Below are 25245 nucleotides of genomic sequence, written 5' to 3'. Positions count from 1 at the left end.
CAAAGAAGAGAACCAGTGGAAATCCAAAGTCTCCTCATGATGCTTGGAGAGATTTCAAGTATCCACTTGCATTAAATGTTCCTGTAAAAGGTATGTAATATTTTTACAACATTCAAAACTTGTGAATTAGGTGGGCATGGTCACCAGGCATTTTAACCCTTTCAGGGTCGAGAGGCCCATTCCTAAACTTGTTCTCAGGGTTGCAAATTTTTCAGAAAAAAAAAAAGATTTATTTTTTCTTATGAAATGATAGAGAATCCTTTCCCAATCATAATGACACCAAAAGTATGAAATTTGATGGAAAACTTACGGAATTATGCTCTCGCGAAGTTAGAGGTCTCGACGATGTTTACACATCGGCAATTTTGCCCAATTTGAGCCCTATTTTCGGTCAGTTGCAGTGTACTAGTTGACAAAAATATCTATTTCACTAGAACTCCATTTTTTCTATTGAATGAGTACAAAAAACCACCCATTTACCGATTTCAACTATCCAATAAAGTGGTCAGAAGTTAGCAATTTTGCCAATTTCATACAAATTTCAGAAGATGCCAATTTCGAAATAGGGTCCAGAATAAACAAGACAGACATTTCCGGCACTAAAATAACATTTTCTCTGTTCGTTAGTCACATCCCCAGGCCCCTCTTACAACTCTTGCTTTCCACTTTAAATTTTTATTCTCACAAAAAAAATAGAAGATTTACTGTTATGCAGACTACTGCATTAGTGTAGAAATGGTGTAGAAATGGTATAAATAATATCAGCGCACATGTGAAAGAATATTAGACTCACCAGTTGACGTGTATTGGACGCTTGGCAGGATTTGTTTTTACTTTTGAACTTTGGTAAAAATTTAACATTTCTGCTACTTTGAGCTCAGTTTCAAGGTACTTCTCATTATGAAACCAATCAAAATCATCTCAATTTCTGTAATATGTCTTCCATTCTATAAAATGAGACCAGGAAAACTAAAATACAACCATAAATACCATACGAAAATACACTGCCAAGTCACTGTTTTAAACCAAAAACATGGTCGGAGTTTTTTTTCTCATTATGCACTTTGTGCTGTAGGATTTTTTTATGTTGCACACATTGACCACATAGACCCATTCTTTCATATGTAGGCCTACCAGCTTTCTCTCACTAGATTTGAAGGCACTAGAATTTAGGCGTGCTAGTTTGTCAATAACCCTGGCTCATAAGCCGTACTAGTACGTTGGAAACCCTGAAAGGGTTAATAGTTTGGCTACCAGCCTGCCTTCTGTTTCTTGCCTGATGTCGTACTAAGGCCTGAGGAGAGTTGGGGGCTCACCAGCACCAAGAAACCAATTTGGCCACCCCCTGCTTAGGTGGAAAGGCATAGGAGATTCCCTTTGAAAGGAGCAGGTAAAACTGCTCAATGAGTGTGGTCAAGGGAGCATGTATGAATGGTCTCAGGGAAAACTGACTTGCTTTTGTTTTTGGAAACTGGGAAATAAAGCATTTACATACTGTATTAGAAGTGGGGTGGGTCATTTGCAATTAAGTGGGTCTACAGGTGGGCAGTTTGCAGTTCAGTGGGTCAGCATTGAAAGGGGTGGGGCAGTTGCAATTCATGGGTTAGTATTGAAATCAGAATAGGCAGGTTGTAGTTCATGAAGTCAACATTGAAAATGGGATATGCAAGTTACAGTTCAGAGTCAATATTGGAAGGAGGATAGACAGATTTGCAGTGCGGTAGGTCAAGAGTGGAAGTGGAGTGGGCAGGTTGAGGTTCGCTGGAACAATATTGCAAGTTGGGTGGACAATTTATAGTTAATAGAGCCAACATTTAACTATAATACCTATCCTCATTTATGTTAGGCTGGCATTTTCATAGTTTGTCATCTTAATAATGTTTTATGTTTGAGTTGTAATTGTAATTTTCTTTTGACAGGGTTTCAAGAATCACTTAGAGAGCAGGAACCATGAGCAAATGTCACGTGCTTTTCATGCCAAAGGTGTTGCTGTTCTCAATCTCTTGAAGGCTCAGGCCAGGGTAATTTCTATATCCATTAATGCTTTTGTCAATTATATTTATGACTTCAAAAATGGATCTTGTATGTTTAGCACTTCATGAGAATCTAAATTATTTGAGAATTTTGTTAAATAACATAAGTATTTGCATGTACTATTTATGGGCAATTTTACCTGAAGTTACTGTGTGTACATACTTCTGCCAGGTTACTGCTATCTAATACATGTTAATGAATTAGATACATAACTTGGAATTCTAAATTTTTCCTCTTGTCAATCAGCTTGCTGCACAACGGAATATATTGAAACAAAGGAGGATGGGCATGAAGGGACGCATCTCAAATTGTTCCAGATGTGACTGTTCCTACATGGGAAGCTCTGCTGATCATAGCAAACTTAGAGAGCATTATGTGAGTTTTTCAACCAATTAATATAGATAACTGTTTGATTTATAACAAGCTTTTGTCACTATTCTTTAACCCTTTGAGGGTCGACAGGCCCTCTCCGAAACTCGTTCTCAGGGTCGGCCAAATTTAAAAAAAAAAAATTATTTTCTCTTGTGAGAAGATAGAGAATCTTTTCCCGATCATAAAGACACCAAAAGTTTGAAATTTGATAGAAAACTTACAGAATTATGCTCTCGCAAAGTTAGCAGTCTCGGCAATGTTTACGCATTGGCGATTTTGCCTATTTTGAGCCCCATTTTCGGCCAATTTCACTGTACTAGTCGACAAAAAACATGAATATTCCGCTAGAACTCCATTTTATCTATCGAATGAGTGCAAGAAACCACCCATTTATAAATTCAACTATCCAGTACAGTGGTCAGAATTTAGCAATTTTGCCAATTTCACACAAATTTCAAAAGATGCCAATTTCCGAATAGGGTCCAGAATAAACAAGAAAGACATTCCTGACACTAAAATGACATTTCCTCTAGTCATTAGTCACGTCTCAAGGCCCCTCTTATATTCTTTTCCTTTCCACTTTGAATTTTTACTCACAAAAAATATAAGATTTACTGTTATGCAGACTACTGCATTAGTGTAAAAAATGGTATAAATATTATTGGTGCACTTGTGAAAGAATATTAGACTCGCCAGTTGACGTGTATTGCACGCATGGCACGATTTGTTTACTTTTGAAGTTTGGTAAAAATCGAACATTTCTGCTACTTTGAGCTCAATTTCAAGGCACCTTTCATTGTAAAACCAGTCAAAATCATCTCAATTTCTATAATATGTCTTCCATTCTATAAAATGAGACCAAGAAAACTAGAATACAACAATAAATACCATACGAAAATACACTGCAAAGTCGCTGATTTATTAAAAAAAAATGTTCAAAGTTTTTTTTTTCTCATTATGCACTGTATGCTGCAGGATTTTTTTTAGACTGTGCACACTGACCACATAGACCCATTCTTTCATATGAAGGCCTACCAGCTTTCTCCCACTAGATTTGAGGCCGCTAGAATTTATGAGTACTAGTACGTCAAAAACCCCTACGCGTAAGACGTACTAGTACGACCAAAACCCTCAAAGGGTTAAACTATAGTTCATTATTAGGAAATTTTTCATAATATGGTATTGCTTATTGTGGGATAGATGAGATGAAGGATGTTTTATCACATGATTTAATCATTATTATAAAATTCCTGACTACACATTTACCCTCTCAGTGAATCGCTGTCTTGCCCTGTCATACCAAAAGTCTTGTTTCTACCTGCCCTTCAAACTACATGTCTCACACAGGACTCATGTCTGGCACACCAGACATGAGTTCTGAATCCCTTGATAAATGTTTGTCTTCTCAGATGTCTCAGTATACTACCCCCTTTTTTTTCTCATGAATTCTATGAGTGACATCAACTCCCAAATATATAAACACATTTACTTCCTCTATTAATGCTCCCTCCCTCCATTCTGATACCTAATCTTTCATTGCCTCAATTTTTCATTTCTCTCATCACCTTGCTCTTTCCTGTGTTCACTTTTTAATTTCATTCTTTTACAAACCATACAAAATTCTTCCAACCTTGGCAACTTCTCTTCAGAATCTCCCCAAAGAAACTGTCACAACAAAAATGAACTGGCACAACTCCCACTTTATATAGGAGGGCCCAACGTATTTGGCACCCTCTTTTTGGTGTTCATTGTTTTCGTTTGCTTTCAATTGAGCCATTGTTCATTATGCTTGGTGCTTTTACTGCTTTCCTGCCATTTTTGCACAATTGTGTAAGGGAAGGATGACTTTTGCCATATTGTAAGGTAAGTATTGTATGTACTGTGTATTTATTTTACTTTTTTTTATATCTACATAAGAGTATAAACATGTTATCAGGCATTTTAGTCACGTTCAGTAATGAAAACCATTCTTTTGAACCCGCTGGCAATTTTCACTTATTGTACGGAGTTGGAAACCTAAGAGCCGTACAGACGGGGGCCCTCCTATATCTTTTTTACTTTGATGTCCATCTCTTTCTTCTTTCTTTCAACACACTGGCCATATCCCACCAAGGCTGGGTGGCCCAAAAAGAAAAACGAAAGTTTCTCTTTTAAATTTAGTAATTTATACAGGAGAAGGGGTTACTAACCCCTTACTCCTGGATGTCCATCTCTTATTCTCCAGAATTCTTCCTCCGCAAGCCATGTGTGTCGTAAGAGGTGACTAAAATGCCGGGAGCAAGGGGCTAGTAACTCCTTCTCCTGTATACATTACTAGAGTTAAAAAGAGAAAAGTGTGTTTTTCTTTTTGGGTCACCCTGCTTCATTGGGATATGGCTAGTTTGTTGAAAGCAGAAGAAAGAGTCCATCTCTTATCAAGGCAGAGCGACCCACAGAAGAAAACACATTCACCATCATTCATTCCATTGTTGTCATGCCTGAAGTGTGTTGACATCACAATTCAGAATACCCTCTGATTATAGCATCCCCACCCCTCCCAAAGTGTGCAGGCACTGAGGGAGTTACCTTGTTTACACTTGAACAGCACACCCGTTAAAAACCACTTGTTTCCATTCACTTCCATGTAACATGTTCACACAAGACTGGTGGATGCTCAAGCCCCTAAAACTCAAGGTCTCTCTTACCCTCTTTTTCCAGTCGCTCCTGGGACAAACTCTACCCCACCTACCTCCCACTCTAGATTTATACACCCCTCTCCTTCTTCTACTTACTCAGACTACATCAACATTCCCTCCTCAGCCCTCTGAATTATATATACCTTTGGGGACCTCGCATCACCTTATAATTTCTGTGCTTTGAATTGTCTGCATTGTAATTGTGTCACACATTGTTCTCATCTTCACTGCCTCTAGCCTCCTTGCTGCAACATTCAAAACCCATGCCTCACTCTCATATAAAAGTGTTGGTAACACTGTGCTCTGGTACATTCACTTTTATTGCTTCCATTAATAAAAATTATAGAGGAATAAGTTTACTGAGTATACCAGGAAAAGTATACAGTAGAGTTATAATTGAAAGAATTAGAGGTAAGACAGAATGTAGAATTGCAGATGAGCAAGGAGGCTTCAGAGTGGGTAGGGGATGTGTAGATCAAGTGTTTACATTGAAGCATATATGTGAACAGTATTTAGATAAAGGTAGGGAAGTTTTTATTGCATTTATGGATTTAGAAAAGGCATATGATAGAGTGGATAGAGGAGCAATGTGGCAGATGTTGCAAGTTTATGGAATAGGTGGTAAGTTACTAAATGCTGTAAAGAGCTTTTATGAGGATAGTGAGGCTTAGGTTAGGGTGTGTAGAAGAGAGGGAGAATACTTCCCGGTAAAAGTAGGTCTTAGACAGGGATGTGTAATGTCACCATGGTTGTTTAATATATTTATAGATAGGGTTGTAAAAGAAGTAAATGCTAGGGTGTTCGGGAGAGGGGTGGGGTTAAGTTATGGGGAATCAAATTCAAAATGGGAATTGACACAGTTACTTTTTGCTGATGATACTGTGCTTATGGGAGATTCTAAAGAAAAATTGCAAAGGTTAGTGGATGAGTTTGAGAATGTGTGTAAAGGTAGAAAGTTGAAAGTGAGCATAGAAAAGAGTAAGGTGATGAGGGTATCAAATGATTTAGATAAAGAAAAATTGGATATCAAATTGGGGAGGAGGAGTATGGAAGAAGTGAATGTTTTCAGATACTTGGGAGTTGACGTGTCGGCGGATGGATTTATGAAGGATGAGGTTAATCATAGAATTGATGAGGGAAAAAAGGTGAGTGGTGCGTTGAGGTATATGTGGAGTCAAAAAACGTTATCTATGGAGGCAAAGAAGGGAATGTATGAAAGTATAGTAGTACCAACACTCTTATATGGATGTGAAGCTTGGGTGGTAAATGCAGCAGCGAGGAGACGGTTGGAGGCAGTGGAGATGTCCTGTCTAAGGGCAATGTGTGGTGTAAATATTATGCAGAAAATTCGGAGTGTGGAAATTAGGAGAAGGTGTGGAGTTAATAAAAGCATTAGTCAGAGGGCAGAAGAGGGGTTGTTGAGGTGGTTTGGTCATTTAGAGAGAATGGATCAAAGTAGAATGACATGGAAAGCATATAAATCTATAGGGGAAGGAAAGAGGGGTAGGGGTCATCCTCGAAAGGGTTGGAAAGAGGGGGTAAAGGAGGTTTTGTGGGCGAGGGGCTTGGACTTCCAGCAAGCGTGCATGAGCGTGTTAGATAGGAGTGAATGGAGACGAATGATACTTGGGACCTGACGATCTGTTGGAGTGTGAGCAGGGTAATATTTAGTGAAGGGATTCAGGGAAACCGGTTATTTTCTTATAGTCGGACTTGAGTCCTGGAAATGGGAAGTACAATGCCTGCACTTTAAAGGAGGGGTTTGGGATATTGGCAGTTTGGGGGGATATGTTGTGTATCTTTATACGTATATGCTTCTAAACTGTTGTATTCTGAGCACCTCTGCAAAAGCAGTGATAATGTGTGAGTGTGGTGAAAGTGTTGAATGATGATGAAAGTATTTTCTTTTTGGGGATTTTCTTTCTTTTTTTTGGGTCACCCTGCCTCGGTGGGAGACAACCAACTTGTTGAAAAAAAAAAAAAATAATAAACTATTTTCTTTCCACAGATACCTCAATGCACCACCCACTGTTTTTTCCCTCCTCATCTGTTCTGTGGTTTACCTCATCTTTCGTAGACCCATCTACTGACATGTCCACTCCTGAATACCTAAATCATGTGCCATCCTCATCCTCCATCTCTCTCCCTCTAATTGTTACTTAGAATTTTGGTTACTTCATCACCTTGCTCCTTTTTATGTTCACTTTTAATTCCTTTTTTTAGTATACCATTCCAAATTCATCCACTAAGCTTTACAACTTGTCTTCAGAATCCCCTAAAAGAAGAATAACTGAGAGATCTCCCACTTTGTATCAAATTCAATAACATTTAATCCCACACCCCCTCTCAACACTAGCATTCACTTCATTTATAACACTATTTATATATCTGTTATACAACCATGATGCCATCACACTTAGCAAAGACTTGGGAAGAGGCCTGATGACCGAACATAGGATATAGACTCTTGGGACAGAGGCTGCAGATCTCACTTAGAGAAATAACCTAGTTCATGCCCATGGGCACGACCTACTTCCACATTGAACAAATGTGACACCACCTACGTCTGCTGCACCTCTCCTGCCTACGGTATATAAGCTACTTCTTGGCAATATTCTGTATTCTATTCAAGATTGATGGACTGACCACATCGACTCAAAGTTGAGGGACTGATTACCTCATTCTTCTCCTGTTCTTCATGATTCTCCTTTGTATGGACTGATGAAGCCACTGTGTGGCGAAACGTTTCCTCAATAAAGATACCCAAGAGTTGTACATGTGTCTAATTTATCAATGTTTCGGTTCTCTGAACCATTCATCTACAATCCTGTAGCTTCTTGGGATCTTAATACTTGGAAATAACCTAGTGGTGAGCATAGTGCCTAGTATATTGCCAGGTTCAGATCAGCTGAATAACCTCTGCTGCCAATGTTCTTCTGGCAACTCTAAGAATAGCTTTCAGGAATCTCAACCAAATCATATAGAGCCCTTTGTAGAACATATGTTTGGTCTATCATAAAGTATGCAGCACCTGCATGGAACCTACACCTGAAAAAAACATTAAGAAACTGGAGACAGTACAGAGGTGTGCAGTGAGACTAATTCCAGAGCTAAGAGGTATGAGTAATGAGGAGAGGCTAACAGAATTTTTTCTGACCACATTGGAAGACAAGAACTGTGGGAGACAACATACATTATAAACAGGGATAGGCTGCATGAGGAGGAAACAGGTACTTCCTTAGGGGCTAACTTGGGTTAAAGACATAGCTAAGGCACAAGGATGTTAAGAAGTATTTGTTCAGCTTAAGGGTGATCAGGAAGTGAATTGATCTCGATTAGGAAATGGAGACAGCAGGCTCCATGCATAGTTTTAAGAGCAGGTAGGAGAGAGTGAATCTGGTATGGCAAGTTGAGAGGTGGGGCCAGGAGCTGAGACTCAATGGCTGCAACCACATTTAGGTAAGTACTTCTCTGTCTAAGGCCTGCATACCATCACCTGAGCATTATTCTCTTCACTGGCCATCTCCTATCAAGGCAGTGTGATCCAAAAGAGAAAACACAGTCACCATCATTCATTCAATCATTGTCTTGCTAGAAGTGTCTGGACATAGCAATTCAGATTACCCTCTGACTGCAGCATTCCCATCCTACCTCCAGGACTCAAGTCCAGCTAAACGGTTTCTCTGAATCCCTTTATAAATGGTACATCTGTTAAAAACCACTTGTCTCCACTCACTTCGATCTAATGCACATACAGAAGCCTATTGAATATTCAAATTCCTAGCACTCAAAAATCTCTTTACCCCCCCCCCCTTCCTCCAGCCATTCCTATCTTCCACTGCCAGTTTATACACCCTCTCCATCACCTCTACATACCTAAATCACCTCAGCAATCCCTCCTCAGACCTTTGACTTATACCCCATATTTCCTTTTAATTTCCATTCCCTAACTTTTCTGCATATATTCACACCAGACATTGATATTGTGTTATGTTGATTTAACAAGGTTAGGTGAAGCTGCTAAGTTTTATTGTATGATAAATTAATGCCATAATTATTCACAAGAATATCAATACACAGTGTAAATATTTTAAAGATATCTATTTTTAAGTTATGTTGGCTAGTTGACCAATTCTGCCTAAATATACTTAGAAACAGCCGATGTGTTGAAAACATAAATTCATAAGTATTCCACTAAAACATTCAGAATGTTACCTATTTCCATTCAATATAGTACCTCTTTTTTTTTTATTACCATGTATAATCATCTTTTCCTTCCTTTATTCGTAACTTTACCTCGCATAATAATCTCTCAGTTGCTTTTTGTACTTTTTTTTCATTCCTTTCTCACCTTCAAAGAAAAATTATCCTGCATGTGGCATTCAAGAGTTCTTTTTCTTCAGCTGATCACGACTTTCGCAAAATGCTCACCATGTCGTATCTGGTTCAAGAATAGAGCTGATTTGGAAATTCATCGCCTCTCAGACATTCATCTGATGGTAAGATCTTTCTGCAAGTGAGTTTTATATCACCTTGTCATTCACTCATGGTGGAAACTCTTACATTTTTATGATAATATTAGTTTAAGGCTACTTCTTTTTATTCTTGAGACATTCTTACAAATTATTTCTAGTTTTGTGTAGTATAATATATTTCAGCAAAATATAATTAAAAATAGAGTGTAACAAGATAGTTTAGTATACTGTATATACCTTTATTTCCATAAGAATTGGTTTGGTTCAAGTTCACTAAGGTTCCTTATCCCATTCATTGCCTGAACTAGTTACAAGATGCAATAAACAGTCTTTGTGCATAGTTTTGAATTATACCAACACTGTACTCTATATGAATGAATTGTGAGATGATAAGTTACTATTTGGGGGTAACCTTATATCTCCAGACATTTGAGATGCCTTTATATTTTAAAGATATGCAGTATCTTAATTAAACATTTGCCAAAGAATGCCACTTGCTTTTACTGATTATTATGATCATTGTATATATAAAAGTTACTTTTTCTTACCATAAAACAAAAATGTCTGGAAAGTATATATGAGAATAGCTTTGGTAAAAATACAGGACTTACCTGCCTGTTCTTAAAGATTACATTTGCCAGTGAAAGTTCCTGTGTTTAAATCTTATGCAGTGCAAAATAAAACACACAGGTAAGGTAGGCAGGTAAGCAAGGCTCCACATACTTACTGTCCCTGGTCACCTAACAGAAAATATGTGGCTGGGGATGTTGTTGAGGGTTGTGTCTTGGGGGCATTAAATGATGCTGTAAAGGTTTCTAAACCTAGACCTTGAAGTACTCCTGAAGTAGAAGAAAAAGCTAGCCTGTAAACATTAGCTGTAAGTGTACAACAGAAAATATAGGATGTGAAACAAAAAATGCAATTGAAATTAAGCAAGGAAGGCTTATTCATTGCAAGGACAATTTTTTTAGTGGAGAAAATAGATCAGGCTGCTCCTCCCCTTCTCCTGCTTAGTTTTAAAGTGTGAATGTAGTCACAGTTGGTGTGAGTAAGGGAGGATTCCTTTCCTGGCCACATCGTAGTGCTTTTCGAGGGTCATCATGGCTAGTGCATTACCTCCTCAGTGTCTTTCTCTTTACCAGGAAAATGCACATTGAGTACCATGGGGAGTGGAAAAGAATCTTTCCTCCGTAAGCCATGCGTGTCGTATTAGGCGACTAAAATGCCGGGAGCAATGGGCTAGTAACCCCTTCTCCTGTAGACATTTACTAAAAAAGAGAAGAAGAAAAACTTTATAAAACTGGGATGCTTGAATGTGCGTGGATGTAGTGCGGATGACAAGAAACAGATGATTGCTGATGTTATGAATGAAAAGAAGTTGGATGTCCTGGCCCTAAGCAAAACAAAGCTGAAGGGGGTAGGGGAGTTTCGGTGGGGGGAAATAAATGGGATTAAATCTGGAGTATCTGAGAGAGTTAGAGCAAAGGGAGGGGTAGCAGTAATGTTGAAGGATCAGTTATGGAAGGAGAAAAGAGAATATGAATGTGTAAATTCAAGAATTATGTGGATTAAAGTAAAGATTGGATGCGAAAAGTGGGTCATAATAAGCGTGTATGCACCTGGAGAAGAGAGGAATGCAGAGGAGAGAGAGAGATTTTGGGAGATGTTAAGTAAATGTATAGGAGCCTTTGAACCAAGTGAGAGAGTAATTGTGGTAGGGGACCTGAATGCTAAAGTAGGAGAAACTTTTAGAGAGGATGTGGTAGGTAAGTTTGGGGTGCCAGGTGTAAATGATAATGGGAGCCCTTTGATTGAACTTTGTATAGAAAGGGGTTTAGTTATAGGTAATACATATTTTAAGAAAAAGAGGATAAATAAGTATACAAGATATGATGTACGGCAAAATGACCGTAGTTTGTTGGATTATGTATTGGAAGATAAAAGACTTCAGGATGTACATGTTTATAGAGGGGCCACAGATATATCAGATCACTTTCTAGTTATAGCTACACTTGAGAGTAAAAGGTAGATGGGATACAAGGAGAATAGAAGCATCAGGGAAGAGAGAGGTGAAGGTTTATAAACTAAAAGAGGAGGCAGTTAGGGTAAGATATAAACAGCTATTGGAGGATAGATGGGCTAATGAGAGCATAGGCAATGGGGTCAAAGAGGTATGGGGTAGGTTTAAAAATGTAGTGTTAGAGTGTTCAGCAGAAGTTTGTGGTTACAGGAAAGTAGGTGCGGGAGGGAAGAGGAGTGATTGGTGGAATGATGATGTAAAGAGAGTAGTAAGGGAGAAAAAGTTAGCATATGAGAAATTTTTACAAAGTAGAAGTGATGCAAGGAGGGAAGAGTATATGGAGAAAAAGAGAGAGGTTAAGAGAGTGGTGAAGCAATGTAAAAAGAGAGCAAATGAGAGAGTGGGTGAGATGTTATCAACAAATTTTGTTGAAAATAAGAAAAAGTTTTGGAGTGAGATTAACAAGTTAAGGAAGCCTAGAGAACAAATGGATTTGTCAGTTAAAAATAGGAGAGGAGAGTTATTAAATGGAGAGTTAGAGGTATTGGGAAGATGGAGGGAATATTTTGAGGAATTATTAAATGTTGATGAAGATAGGGAAGCTGTGATTTCGTGTATAGGGCAAGGAGGAATAACATCTTGTAGGAGTGAGGAAGAGCCAGTTGTGAGTGTGGGGGAAGTTCGTGAGGCAGTAGGTAAAATGAAAGGGGGTAAGGCAGCCGGGATTGATGGGATAAAGATAGAAATGTTAAAGCAGGTGGGGATATAGTTTTGGAGTGGTTGGTGCAATTATTTAATAAATGTATGGAAGAGGGTAAGGTACCTAGGGATTGGCAGAGAGCATGCATAGTTCCTTTGTATAAAGGCAAAGGGGACAAAAGAGAGTGCAAAAATTATAGGGGGATAAGTCTGTTGAGTATACCTGGTAAAGTGTATGGTAGAGTTATTATTGAAAGAATTAAGAGTAAGATGGAGAATAGGATAGCAGATGAACAAGGAGGCTTTAGGAAAGGTAGGGAGTGTGTGGACCAGGTGTTTACAGTGAAACATGTAAGTGAACAGTATTTAGATAAGGCTAAAGAGGTCTTTGTGGCATTTATGGATTTGGAAAAGGCGTATGACAGGGTATGGGGAGTTTTGAATCGAGTGTGAGAGTAATGGTGGTTGGGGATTTCAATGCTAAAGTGGGTAAAAATATTATAGAGGGAGTAGTAGGTAAATTTGGGGTGCCAGTGGTAAATGTAAATGGGGAGCCTTTAATTGAGCTATGTGTAGAAAGAAATTTGGTAATAAGTAATACATATTTCATGAAAAAGAGGATAAATAAATATACAAGGTACGATGTAGCACGTAATGAAAGTAGTTTGTTAGATTATGTATTGGTGGATAAAAGGTTGATGGGTAGGCTCCAGGATGTACATGTTTATAGAGGGGCAACTGATATATCGGATCATTATTTAGTTGTAGCTACAGTTAGAGTAAGAGGTAGATGGGAAACGAGGAAGGTGGCAACAACAAGTAAGAGGGAGGTGAAAGTGTATAAACTAAGGGAGGAGGAAGTTCGGGCGAGATATAAGCGACTGTTGGCAGAAAGGTGGGCTAGTGCAAAGATGAGTAGTGGGGGGGTTGAAGAGGGTTGGAATAGTTTTAAAAATGCAGTATTAGAATGTGGGGCAGAAGTTTGTGGTTATAGGAGGGTGGGGGCAGGAGGAAAGAGGAGTGATTGGTGGAATGATGAAGTAAGGGGTGTGATAAAAGAGAAAAAGGTAGCTTACGAGAGGTTTTTACAAAGCAGAAGTGTTATAAGAAGAGCAGAGTATATGGAGAGTAAAAGAAAGGTGAAGAGAGTGGTGAGAGAGTGCAAAAGGAGAGCAGATGAAAGAGTGGGAGAGGTACTGTCAAGAAATTTTAATGAAAATAAGAAAAAAATTTTGGAGCGAGTTAAACAAGTTAAGAAAGCCTAGGGAAAGTATGGATTTGTCAGTTAAAAACAGAGTAGGGGAGTTAGTAGATGGGGAGAGGGGGGTATTAGGTAGATGGCGAGAATATTTTCAGGAACTTTTAAATGTTAAGGAAGAAAGGGAGGCGGTAATTTCATGCACTGGCCAGGGAGGTATACCATCTTTTAGGAGTAAAGAAGAGCAGAATGTAAGTGTGGTGGAGGTACGTGAGGCATTACGTAGAATGAAAGGGGGTAAAGCAGCTGGAACTGATGGGATCATGACAGAAATGTTAAAAGCAGGGGGGGATATAGTGTTGGAGTGGTTGGTATTTTTGTTTAATAAATGTATGAAAGAGGGGAAGGTACCTAGGGATTGGCGGAGAGCATGTATAGTCCCTTTATATAAAGGGAAAGGAGACAAAAGAGATTGTAAAAATTATAGAGGAATAAGTTTACTGAGTATACCAGGAAAAGTATACGGTAGGGTTATAATTGAAAGAATTAGAGGTAAGACAGAATGTAGGATTGCGGATGAGCAAGGAGGCTTCAGTGTGGGTAGGGGATGTGTAGATCAAGTGTTTACATTGAAGTATATATGTGAACAGTATTTAGATAAACGTAGGGAAGTTTTTATTGCATTTATGGATTTAGAAAAGGCATATGATGGAGTGGATAGGGGAGCAATGTGGCAGATGTTGCAAGTATATGGAATAGGTGGTAAGTTACTAAATGCTGTAAAGAGCTTTTATGAGGATAGTGAGGCTCAGGTTAGGGTGTGTAAAAGAGAGGGAGAATACTTCCCGGTAAAAGTAGGTCTTAGACAGGGATGTGTAATGTCACCATGGTTGTTTAATATATTTATAGATGAGGTTGTAAAAGAAGTAAGTGCTAGGGTGTTCGGGAGAGGGGTGGGATTAAATTATGGGGAATCAAATTCAAAATGGGAATTGACACAGTTACTTTTTTGCTGATGATACTGTGCTTATGGGAGATTCTAAAGAAAAATTGCAAAGGTTAGTGGATGAGTTTGAGAATGTGTGTAAAGGTAGAGAGTTGAAAGTGAACATAGAAAAGAGTAAGGTGATGAGGGTATCAAATGATTTAGATAAAGAAAAATTGGATATCAAATTGGGGAGGAGGAGTATGGAAGAAGTGAATGTTTTCAGATACTTGGGAGTTGACGTGTCGGCGGATGGATTTATGAAGGATGAGGTTAATCATAGAATTGATGAGGGAAAAAAGGTGAGTGGTGCATTGAGGTATATGTGGAGTCAAAAAACGTTATCTATGGAGGCAAAGAAGGGAATGTATGAAAGTATAGTAGTACCAACACTCTTATATGGATGTGAAGCTTGGGTGGTAAATGCAGCAGCGAGGAGACGGTTGGAGGCAGTGGAGATGTCCTGTCTAAGGGCAATGTGTGGTGTAAATATTATGCAGAAAATTCAGAGTGTGGAAATTAGGAGAAGGTGTGGAGTTAATAAAAGCATTAGTCAGAGGGCAGAAGAGGGGTAGTTGAGGTGGTGTGGTCATTTAGAGAGAATGGATCAAAGTAGAATGACATGGAAAGCATATAAATCTATAGGGGAAGGAAGGAGGGTTAGGGGTCGTCCTCGAAAGGGTTGGAAAGAGGGGGTAAAGGAGGTTTTGTGGGCTAGGGGCTTGGACTTCCAGCAAGCGTGCATGAGCGTGTTAGATAGGAGTGAATGGAGGCGAATGATACTTGGGACCTGACGATCTGTTGGAGTGTGAGCAGGGTAATATTTAGTGAAGGGATTCAGGGAAACCGGTTATGTTCATATAGTCGGACTTGAGTCCTGGAAATGGGAAGTACAGTGCCTGCACTTTAAAGGAGGGGTTTGGGATATTGGCAGTTTGGAGGGATATGTTGTGTATCTTTATACGTATATGCTTCTAAGCTGTTGTATTCTGAGCACCTCTGCAAAAGCAGTGATAATGTGTGAGTGTGGTGAAAGTGTTGAATGATGATGAAAGTATTTTCTTTTTGGGGATTTTCTTTCTTTTTTGGGTCACCCTGCCTCGGTGGGAGACGGCCGACTTGTTGGGAAAAAAAAAAAAGGTATGATAGGGGGGCAATGTGACAGATGTTGCAGGTGTATGGTGTAGGAGGTAGGTTACTGAAAGCAGTGAAGAGTTTTTACGAGGGTAGTGAGGCTCAAGTTAGAGTATGTAGGAAAGAGGGAAATTATTTCCCAGTAAAAGTAGGCCTTAGACAAGAATGTGTGATGTCAACGTGGTTGTTTAATATAGTACAGTGGACCCTCGACTAACGCTATTAATCCGTTCCTGAGAGCTCATCGTTAGTCAAAATAATTGTTAGTCAAGTTAATTTTCCCCATAAGAAATAATGGAAATCAAATTAATCCGTATTGAAAAAAAAAAAAAATTTAACGCATGAAATATTAATTTTAATACACACAAACTGAAGAAGACATGCACAGTTACATGACACTTACCTTTATTGAAGATCTGGTGATGATTGATGGGATGGGAAGAGGGGAGTGTGTTGATTGTCTTAGTGTTTAGAAGGGGAATCCCCTTCCATTAGGACTTGAGGTGGCAAGTCCTTTTTTGGGGTTACTTCCCTTCTTCTTTTAATGCCACTAGGACCAGCTTGAGTCACTGGACCTCTGTCGCACAACATATCTGCCCATAGAGGCCTGTAACTCCCGTTCCTTTATGACATTCCTAAAGTGTTTCACAACATTGTCAGTGTCACCATTAAACACTTGTTCAGGTTTCAGTCCTTCACTGTCTATGTACTCCTTGAATTCCTGCACATATTTTTCAGCTGCTTTTTGGTCCAAACTGGCAGCCTCACCATGTCTTAAACCACTATGTATGCCACTACGATTCTTAAATCTCTCAAACCAACCTTTGCTGGCCTTAAATTCACTCACATCACCACTAGTTGCTGGCATTTTTCTAATTAAATCGTCATGCAACTTCCTAGCCTTTTCACATATGATCACTTGAGAGATGCTATCTCCTGCTATCTGTTTTTCGTTTATCCATACCAATAACAGTCTCTCAACATCTTCTATCACTTGCGATCTCAGTTTCAAAAACATAGTTGCACCTTTGGCAAGAACAGCTTCCTTGATTGCCGTTTTCTTGGCCACAATAGTAGCAATGGTTGATTGGGGTTTTGTGTACAGCCTGGCCAGCTCGGAGACACGCACTCCACTTTCATACTTAGCAATGATCTCTTTCTTCATATCCAAAGTAATTCTCGCCCTTTTTGCTGTAGGGTTGGCACTAGAAGCTTTCTTGGGGCCCATGGTGACTTATTTTGCAGGTGCAATCACTAAAAAGGCTGTGATAATATGAAATGTTCCGATTGTATGCTTGGAAGCGACCGCGGTGGCTGGCTGGCTTGTAATCACTGGCCAGAAGTGGACGTGTCTCAGACGGAACGAATAGTGTTGGTCGAGTTTTTTAGCGCTAATCGAGGCAAAAATTTTGCGATAAAATGTATCGCTAGTCTGATTTATCGTTAATCGATGCCATCGCTGGTCGAGGGTCCACTGTATTTATAGATGGGGTTGTAAGAGAAGTAAATGCGAGGGTCTTGGCAAGAGGCGTGGAGTTAAAAGATAAAGAATCATACATAAAGTGGGAGTTGTCACAGTTGCTCTTTGCTGATGACACTGTGCTCTTGGGAGATTCTGAAGAGAAGTTGCAGAGATTGGTGGATGAATTTAGTAGGGTATATAAAAGAAGAAAATTAAAAGTGAATACAGGAAAGAGTAAGGTTATGAGGATAACAAAAAGATTAGGTGATGAAAGATTGGATATCAGATTGGAGGGAGAGAGTATGGAGGAGGTGAATGTATTCTGATATTTGGGAGTGGACATGTCAGCGGATGGGTCTATGAAAGATGAGGTGAATCATAGAATTGATGAGGGGAAAAGGGTGAGTGGTGCACTTAGGAGTCTGTGGAGACAAAGAACTTTGTCCTTGGAGGCAAAGAGGGGAATGTATGAGAGTACAGTGGACCCCCGCATAACGATATTAATCCGTTCATGAGAGCTCACTGTTATGCGAAATTATCGTTATGCGAATGAATTTTCCCCATAAGAAATAATGGAAATCAAATTAATCCGTGCAAGACACCCAAAAGTATGAAAAAAAAAATTTTACCACATGAAATATGCATTTTCCTACACACAAAGAGAAGGATACATGCACAATAGTAGAGTAGTACATGCACAGTATATATTGTGCATGTACTAGTCTACTAAATGAAGAATAAATGACACTTACCTTTATTGAAGATGCAGCAATGACTGATGAGACACTGTGTCCTGGGAGTACCTTTTCCTCCTGAGTACTGTAGGTCCTGTTTGGCATTTTCTTCCAGAACAGGCCTTGTCACACTGTGTATGTCACTACGATTCTTAAATCTCTCAAACCAACCTTTGCTGGCTTTAAATTCACCAATATGAGCACTAGTTCCAGGCATTTTTCCCTGTTCATCTGGGTGTTAGTCGACTGGTGTGGGTTGCATCCTGGGAGACAAGATTAAGGACCCCAATGGAAATAAGTTAGAGTCCTCGATGATGCACTGACTTTCTTGGGTTATCCTGGGTGGCTAACCCTCCGGGGTTAATTGTTTCTCGGTAATTGTTTCACGTTAAGCCACACCAACAACACTCTCTCCACATCTTCGAGTAATACAGCTGATGGTGGTGCAGCAACAACAACAGCTGTGGTGCAGCTGACCATGGTGCAGCTGCAGCTGTGGTGCAGCAGCAGCTGACTGGTCTAGTTTATCAGCTGACCGTGGTGCAGCAGCAGCTGACTCTGGTACGATAGTATTTATCACCTTTTTACCACAGGGTTGGCACTAGAAGCTTTCTTTGGGCCCATGGTGGCTTATTTAGCAGTTACAAGCACTATAAATAATGGAATAATACAAAATGTATCGAATGTATGCATGCAACCGGCCACCCTGGCTTGTAAACAATGACGGCAAGGCAGGCGCTCAGGCTGGATGGACAGGTTCGGGACGAGTCATGTTCAGAAACAGCTGATGGTGCAACAGCAGATGACCGTGGTGCAGCAGCAGCTGACTGATCCAACAACAGCTGACTGGTCCAGCAACAGCTGTATGGTCCAGCAACAGCTTACTGATCTAGCAACGGCTGACTGATTCAGCAACAGCTGACTGATCCAGCAACAGCTGACTGGTCCAGCAACAGCTGACTGATCCAGCAACAGCTGACTGATCTAGCAACAGCTGACTGATCCAGCAACAGCGATTCTTAAATCTCTCAAACCAACCTTTGCTGGCTTTAAATTCACCAATATGAGCACTAGTTCCAGGCATTTTTCCCTGTTCACCTGGGTGTTAGTCGACTGGTGTGGGTTGCATCCTGGGAGACAAGATTAAGGACCCCAATGGAAATAAGTTAGACAGTCTTCGATGACTCACTTTTTTGGGTATCCTGGGTGGCTAACCCTCTGGGGTTAATTGTTTCTTGGTATTCTCAATAAGCCACATCAACAACGGTGCTACAGCAGCAGCAGCAGCAGCTGACAGCACTACAGCAGCAGCAGCAGCAGCATCTGACAGTGCTACAGCAGCAGCAGCAGCAGCAGCTGACAGTGCTACAGCAGCAGCAGACGATGCTACAGCAGCAGCAGACGGTACTACAGCAGCAGCAGCAGCAGCAGACGGTACTACAGCAGCAGCAGCAGCAGCAGCTGACGGTGGTACAGAAGCAGCAGCTGACGGTGATACAGCAGCAGCAGCAGCTGACAGTGCTACAGCAGCACCAGCAGCTGACAGTGCTACAGCAGCAGCAGCAGCTGACAGTGCTACAGCAGCAGCAGCAGCTGACAGTGCTACAGCAGCAGCAGCAGCTGACAGTGCTACAGCAGCAGCAGCAGCTGACAGTGCTACAGCAGCAGCAGACGATGCTACAGCAGCAGCAGATGGTACTACAGCAGCAGCAGCAGCAGACGGTACTACAACAGCAGCAGCAGCTGACGGTGGTACAGCAGCAGCAGCAGCTGACGGTGGTACAGCAGCAGCAGCAGCTGACGGTGGTACAGCAGCAGCAGCAGCTGACTGTGCTACAGCAGCAGCAGCAGCTGACAGTGCTACAGCAGCAGCAGCAGTTGACCATGGTACCACAGTATTTCGATAATATTTCTCGCCCTTTTTACCACAGGGTTGGCACTAGAAGCTTTCTTGGGGCCCATGGTCACTTATTTTGCAGATAAAATCACCAAAAACACTAATAATACGAAATGTTACGATTGTATGCTTGGATGTTACCGCGGAGGCTGGCTTGTATACAGTGCCACTGGCGGAACATGTGAGGCTGGCTCAGGCCTCACATAGACGTGTCTCGGACGAACAGCGTTGAGCGGGTTTTTTAGCGGTATGCGAGGCAAAATTTTAGCGATAAAATGTATCGGTATGCGGATTTAACGTTATGTAAGGCCAACGGTATGCGGGGGTCCACTGTATAGTTTTACCAATGCTCTTATACGGGTGTGAAGCATGGGTGATGAATGTTGCTGCGAGGAGAAGGCTGGAGGCAGTGGAGATGTCACGTCTGAGGGCAATGTGTGGCGTGAATATAATGCAGAGAATTCGTAGTTTGGAAGTTAGGAGGAGGTGCGGGATTATCAAAACTGTTGTCCAGAGGGCTGAGGAAGGGTTGTTGAGGTGGTTCGAACATGTAGAGAGAATGGAGCAAAACAGAGTGACTTCAAGAGTGTATCAGTCTGTAGTGGAAAGAAGGCGGGGTAAGGGTCGGCCTAGGAAAGGTTGGAGGGAGGGGGTAAAGGAAGTTTTGTGTGCGAGGGGCTTGGACTTCCAGCAGGCATGCGTGAGCGTGTTTGATAGGAGTGAATGGAGACAAATGGTTTTTAATGTTTGACGTGCTGTTGGAGTGTGAGCAAAGTAACATTTATGAAGGGATTCAGGGAAACCGGCAGGCCGGACTTGAGTCCTGGAGATGGGAAGTACAGTGCCTGCACTCTGAAGGAGGGGTGTTAATGCTGCAGTTTAAAAACTGTAGTGTAAAGCACCCTTCAGGCAAGACAGTGATGGAGTGAATGATGGTGAAAGTTTTTCTTTTTCGGGCCACCCTGCCTTGGTGGGAATCGGCCGGTGTGATAATAAAAAAAAAAATAATAATATTTTAGGATTGCTGTATTTCATTGCATAACAGTCATTAACCCTTTCAGTGTCGCTCCCGTTGTATCACGGCTCTGAAGCCAGTGTTGGTGCTGTAGTATGATGTTGTGAGTCAGCTCACTCAGACAAGCTGTGAGTGGTAAATCTGGGCCTAGATATGAGAGAATGCAGTATGTGTGCACCTTATAAAAAATCCTTCAACACGCAGTGCATAATGAGAAAAAAACTGCAGTCATGTTTTTGGTTTAAAACAGTGACTTTGCAGTGTATTTTTGTGTCGTTTGTCATGGTTGTATTCTCAGTTTCTTGGTCTCATTTGATAGAATGGAAGATGTATTACAGAAATAGAGATGATTTTGATTAGTTTCAGGACTGAAAGTAGCTTGAAATTGAGCTCAAGTTAGCAGAAATGTTTGATTTTGCCAATATTCCAGAATACTCACTTGTCCAATACTCATCCAATTGGCCAGTCTAATATGCATTTAGGAATTCACCAACATTATACAATTATTACAATAATGAAGTAGACTGCATAACAGTAAATTTTCTCTTTTTTTGTGTGAATAAAAATTCAAAATGAAAAGCAAGTGAAATATAAGATGAGCCTGAAGACATGACTGAGGAGCAGAGGAAATGTTTATTTAGTGCCAGGAATGTCAACATTGTTTATTCTGGACCCTAGTTTCTTGTACTCATTCAATAGAATAGAAGGAATACTAGTGAAATAGCTATGGGTTTGGTTGATTGGAACACTGGAATTGGCCAAAAATAGAGCAAAAAGTGGGCAAAATAGTCAATATGTAAATATCGCCAAGACCGCTAAACTATGTGAGAGTATAATTCCGTAAGTTTTCCATCAAATTTAATTTTTTTGGTTTCATTAACCTCAGAAAAAAATTCTCTATCATTTCATAAAATAACATCATTTTTTTTTTTTTAAATTCTTCGACCCTGGGAGCAAGTTTGCTAGCAGAGGTCATGACACTGAAAGGGTTAATAGGCCAAAAAAAATATATATATATATTACAGTGGAACCTCAAAAATCGAACTTGATCCGTTCCAGGAGCTAGTTCTAAATTCGAAAAGTCTGAAATTCGAAGCAATATTTCCCATAAGAAATAATGGAAATACAATTAATCCGTTCCAGAAACCCAAAAATATTCACACAAAAAATACATTTTATAGAGATTAATTACAGTGTTACATACAACAAACACTATAGTTTTTAATTATGTATAGTAATACATATAAAATAACATTTTTACTTACCTTTATTGAAGATTGGTGATGGCATCTGGAAGATAGGGAGGAGGAGAGAGGGAGTTGGGGTTAGTGTTTGGAAGGACTTCAGGTAAAGCCCTCTCTGGGGTTATTTCCCTTCTCTGTCTTTTAATGCCACTAGGACCAGCTTGAGAGTCACTGGACCCCTGCCTCACAAAATAAGTGTCCACAGTCCTCTGTTTCTGGCGCCTCTTTAACATTTCCCTAAAATGGGACATGGTTCTGTCACTGAACTTGTTGCAAAGATGGCTTGTTTCAGCTTGCTCAGGGTGGTACTTCTGCACAAACATTTGGACATCATTCCACTTGGTACAAATCTCCTTAATCTTTGAAGAAGGCACCTCATCCACTCTCTATATTAACCCCTTTCGCAACATCAGCTTCCTTGATTTGTTCTTTCTTTGACAGGATAGAACCGATGGTCGACTTGTTTTTCCCATACATCCTGGCAAGCTCAACGAGTCTCACACCACTCTCATACTTCTGTATTATTTCCTTCTTCACATCTATGGTGTTTGTCACTTTCTTTACCACAGGGGTACCACTAGCAAGTTTCTTTGGGCCCATGGCAGCTTATTTCACAGTCCCACAAGCACTAAACACAAAGAAATAATCGTAAAATGCGTGAATGAGAGCACAGGTTAGTGTTCACTCAAGCATAAACAAAGCTAGACTGCTCACGGCGCCTGCGCGGGGACGCGGACAAAGCGGGCGGCAGACAGGTCCCGTACCCGACTGAAAATAGGGGCGCGTTCGATAATAGGGACACAGTTTGTTCGAGAAAATGGTCCTATTTTCGAAATGTTCGATATGTGATATGTTCGATTTTTGAGGTTCCACTGTATGTTAAAAAAGTAAATTAAATATTTTTCTACACATTGGCAATCTCCCACCAAAGTAGGGTGACTCAATAAAAGGAAATGCATTCACCACCTTTCATTCCATATCTGACTTTTTTTTTTATGCAGGGTTTGACAAGGTAAGGTTAAGGATTCCTAATTTTATTGACAAACTAAGAGCTGTTACTTGCATCAGCTCATTTAAAAGCCCTTTTTTTTATTGTTATGAGACATACAAGTAGAGAACAGGATGAAGTTGGAGCCATCTCTGGGCCAGCAATTCATTTGGTCAGATGACTATTTCATTTATATTGTTATGCTGTACGAACTTGTTCCAAACTTGAGTCATCCTTGGAATAAATGATCTCAGATGTAGTGATGTCCTGGAGAAGGGTACAGTCATAGTGAAGTTGCTGCATGCTGCCCGTCTTGTGTAGAAGCTCGCTTTTCTCTCTCCTTGAAGTGGAGCCAAGTGTAGTACTTCGACAATATTGGCCTTATACATAACAGTAAGGCCACCCACATCATTTTTGTGTTGAAGGCTCTGCTGAAATTGCAGATCTATCTAGGCTGGGTCCAGGCGAGAGATGAGGTGTCTTGCTCTGTTCTCTATTCTGTCAAGAAGTCACAGATGAGATGGGGGCAGGCAATCCAGGAAAGTGGAGCATGCTTAAGGTGTGAGTGTACTTGTGCCTCATACAGAATCTTGCAACCTGTAATTCAATTCAGTTCAATTCAATTCAATTCAAGTTTATTCTCTATAATGGTTACAATGTGGGGTTTACAGGTTTTGGGTATTTTGTGGTTTACATGTTATAAAATACTAATTACAGAGGGGGCCACTAGGACACCTAGCATGGCTAGGCATTTCCAGCAGACTTAGATTAATTCTTAACATTAAATCCTTACAGATTATATAAGGCTAAGTGACTACATCATAATTTGTGAATTTAGCAGTGTGAATGCTTTTGTTTTGGCACAATACAAGGTGTCTGTATTTGAGTATCATAGGCAAACTTATGACTAGTTAGGATTTATTATTTTAAGATTAAGATTAGTATTTCTGGGTTTATAGTCAGTTGGTGAGTGAGTGTAATTGTGAACCACCAGGTGGTTATTATGTAGTTAGTTGTTGGGGTGGATCAGGGAGATAAGATGTTTTCTAACTGTAGTTTTGAAAGTGATGAATGTGTCTGCAGTTCTAGAGTTTTCAGGTAGGGTGTTCCAGATTTTAGGTCCTTTGAAATACATTGAATTTTTGTAAAGGTTTAGTCGAACACAGGGAATGTCATAGAGATGTTTGTGTCTGGTGTTATGCCTGTGGATCCTGTCACAACTATCAAGAAAGCGTTTTAGGTCAAGGTTAATATTGGAATTTAAGGTCCTGTAGATATAGATTGCACAGTAGTAAGTGTGGATGTTCTGAACAGGGAGTAAGTTTAGATCTATGAAGAGTGAGGGGTGTGTTGCCAGGGATGGGATTTAGTGATTATTCTTACTGCGGCTTATTGTTGGATTATTATTGGCTTTAGGTGTGTTGCTGCAGTTGAACCCCAAGCACAGATAGCATAGGTGAGGTATGGATATATAAGTGAATGGTATAGTGTGAGAAGGGCAGTTTGTGGTATGTAGTATCGTATCTTGGAGAGGATCCCCACTATTTTGGATACTTTTTTTGTTATGTGTTGGATATGGGTGCTGAAATTTAAATTGTTGTCTAGGTATAGGCCAAGGAATTTGCCCTCATTATGTCTGGCAATTAGAGTGTTGTTGATCTTAATGTTAAGTTGCGCAACACCTGCTCTGCTACCAAACATAATATACAGTGGACCCGCGACCAGCGATGGCATCGATTAACGATAAATCTGACTAGCGATACATTTTAACGCAAAAATTTTCCCTCAACTAGCGCTTAAAAACCCGACCAGCGCTATTCGTTCCGTACTATATGCGTGCACTTTGGCCTGAGCGCGCCTCACTTGTCCCTTGGGTGCCAGTGTTTACAAGCCACCAGCCACCGCGGTCGCTTCCAAACATACAACAACTGGAACATTTCATATTATCACAGCATTTGTAGTGATTGCACCTGCAAAATAAGTCACCATGGGCCCCAAGAAAGCTTCTAGTGCCAACCCTACAGCAAAAAGGGTGAGAATTACTATGGAGAGGAAGAAAGAGATCATTGCTAAGTATGAAAGTGGAGTGCGTGTCTCTGAGCTGGTCAGGTTGTATAATAAACCCCAATCAACCATCGCTACTATTGTGGGCAAGAAAACGGCAATCAAGGAAGCTGTTCTTGCCAAAGGTGCAACTATGTTTTCGAAACTGAGATAGCAAGTGATAGAAGATGTTGAGAGACTGTTATTGGTGTGGATAAACGAGAAACAGATAGCAGGAGACAGCATCTCTCAAGTGATCATATGTGAAAA

At 40.3% G+C, this 25245-nt stretch overlaps 1 protein-coding gene across 2 annotated transcripts in view; it reads left to right on the top strand.

Annotated features, from left to right (window-relative positions):
* The window catches only part of LOC128693591 (myb-like protein X), a 239416-nt gene that overhangs the window by 86929 nt on the left and 127242 nt on the right, over positions 1 to 25245 (top strand). For both annotated transcript variants that reach the window (XM_053783391.2, XM_070087622.1), the window contains exons 5-7: positions 1920 to 2021; positions 2281 to 2409; positions 9485 to 9580. In XM_053783391.2, the coding sequence (XP_053639366.2) occupies positions 1920 to 2021; positions 2281 to 2409; positions 9485 to 9580 (327 nt within the window). The remainder of the gene's footprint in view (positions 1 to 1919; positions 2022 to 2280; positions 2410 to 9484; positions 9581 to 25245) is intronic.

Source organism: Cherax quadricarinatus, chromosome 2 (genome assembly GCF_038502225.1).
Source record: "Cherax quadricarinatus isolate ZL_2023a chromosome 2, ASM3850222v1, whole genome shotgun sequence".
NCBI lineage: Eukaryota > Metazoa > Arthropoda > Malacostraca > Decapoda > Parastacidae > Cherax > Cherax quadricarinatus.
Note: the sequence above shows the minus strand (reverse complement) of the source record. Positions and strands in the feature narration are given on the sequence as shown.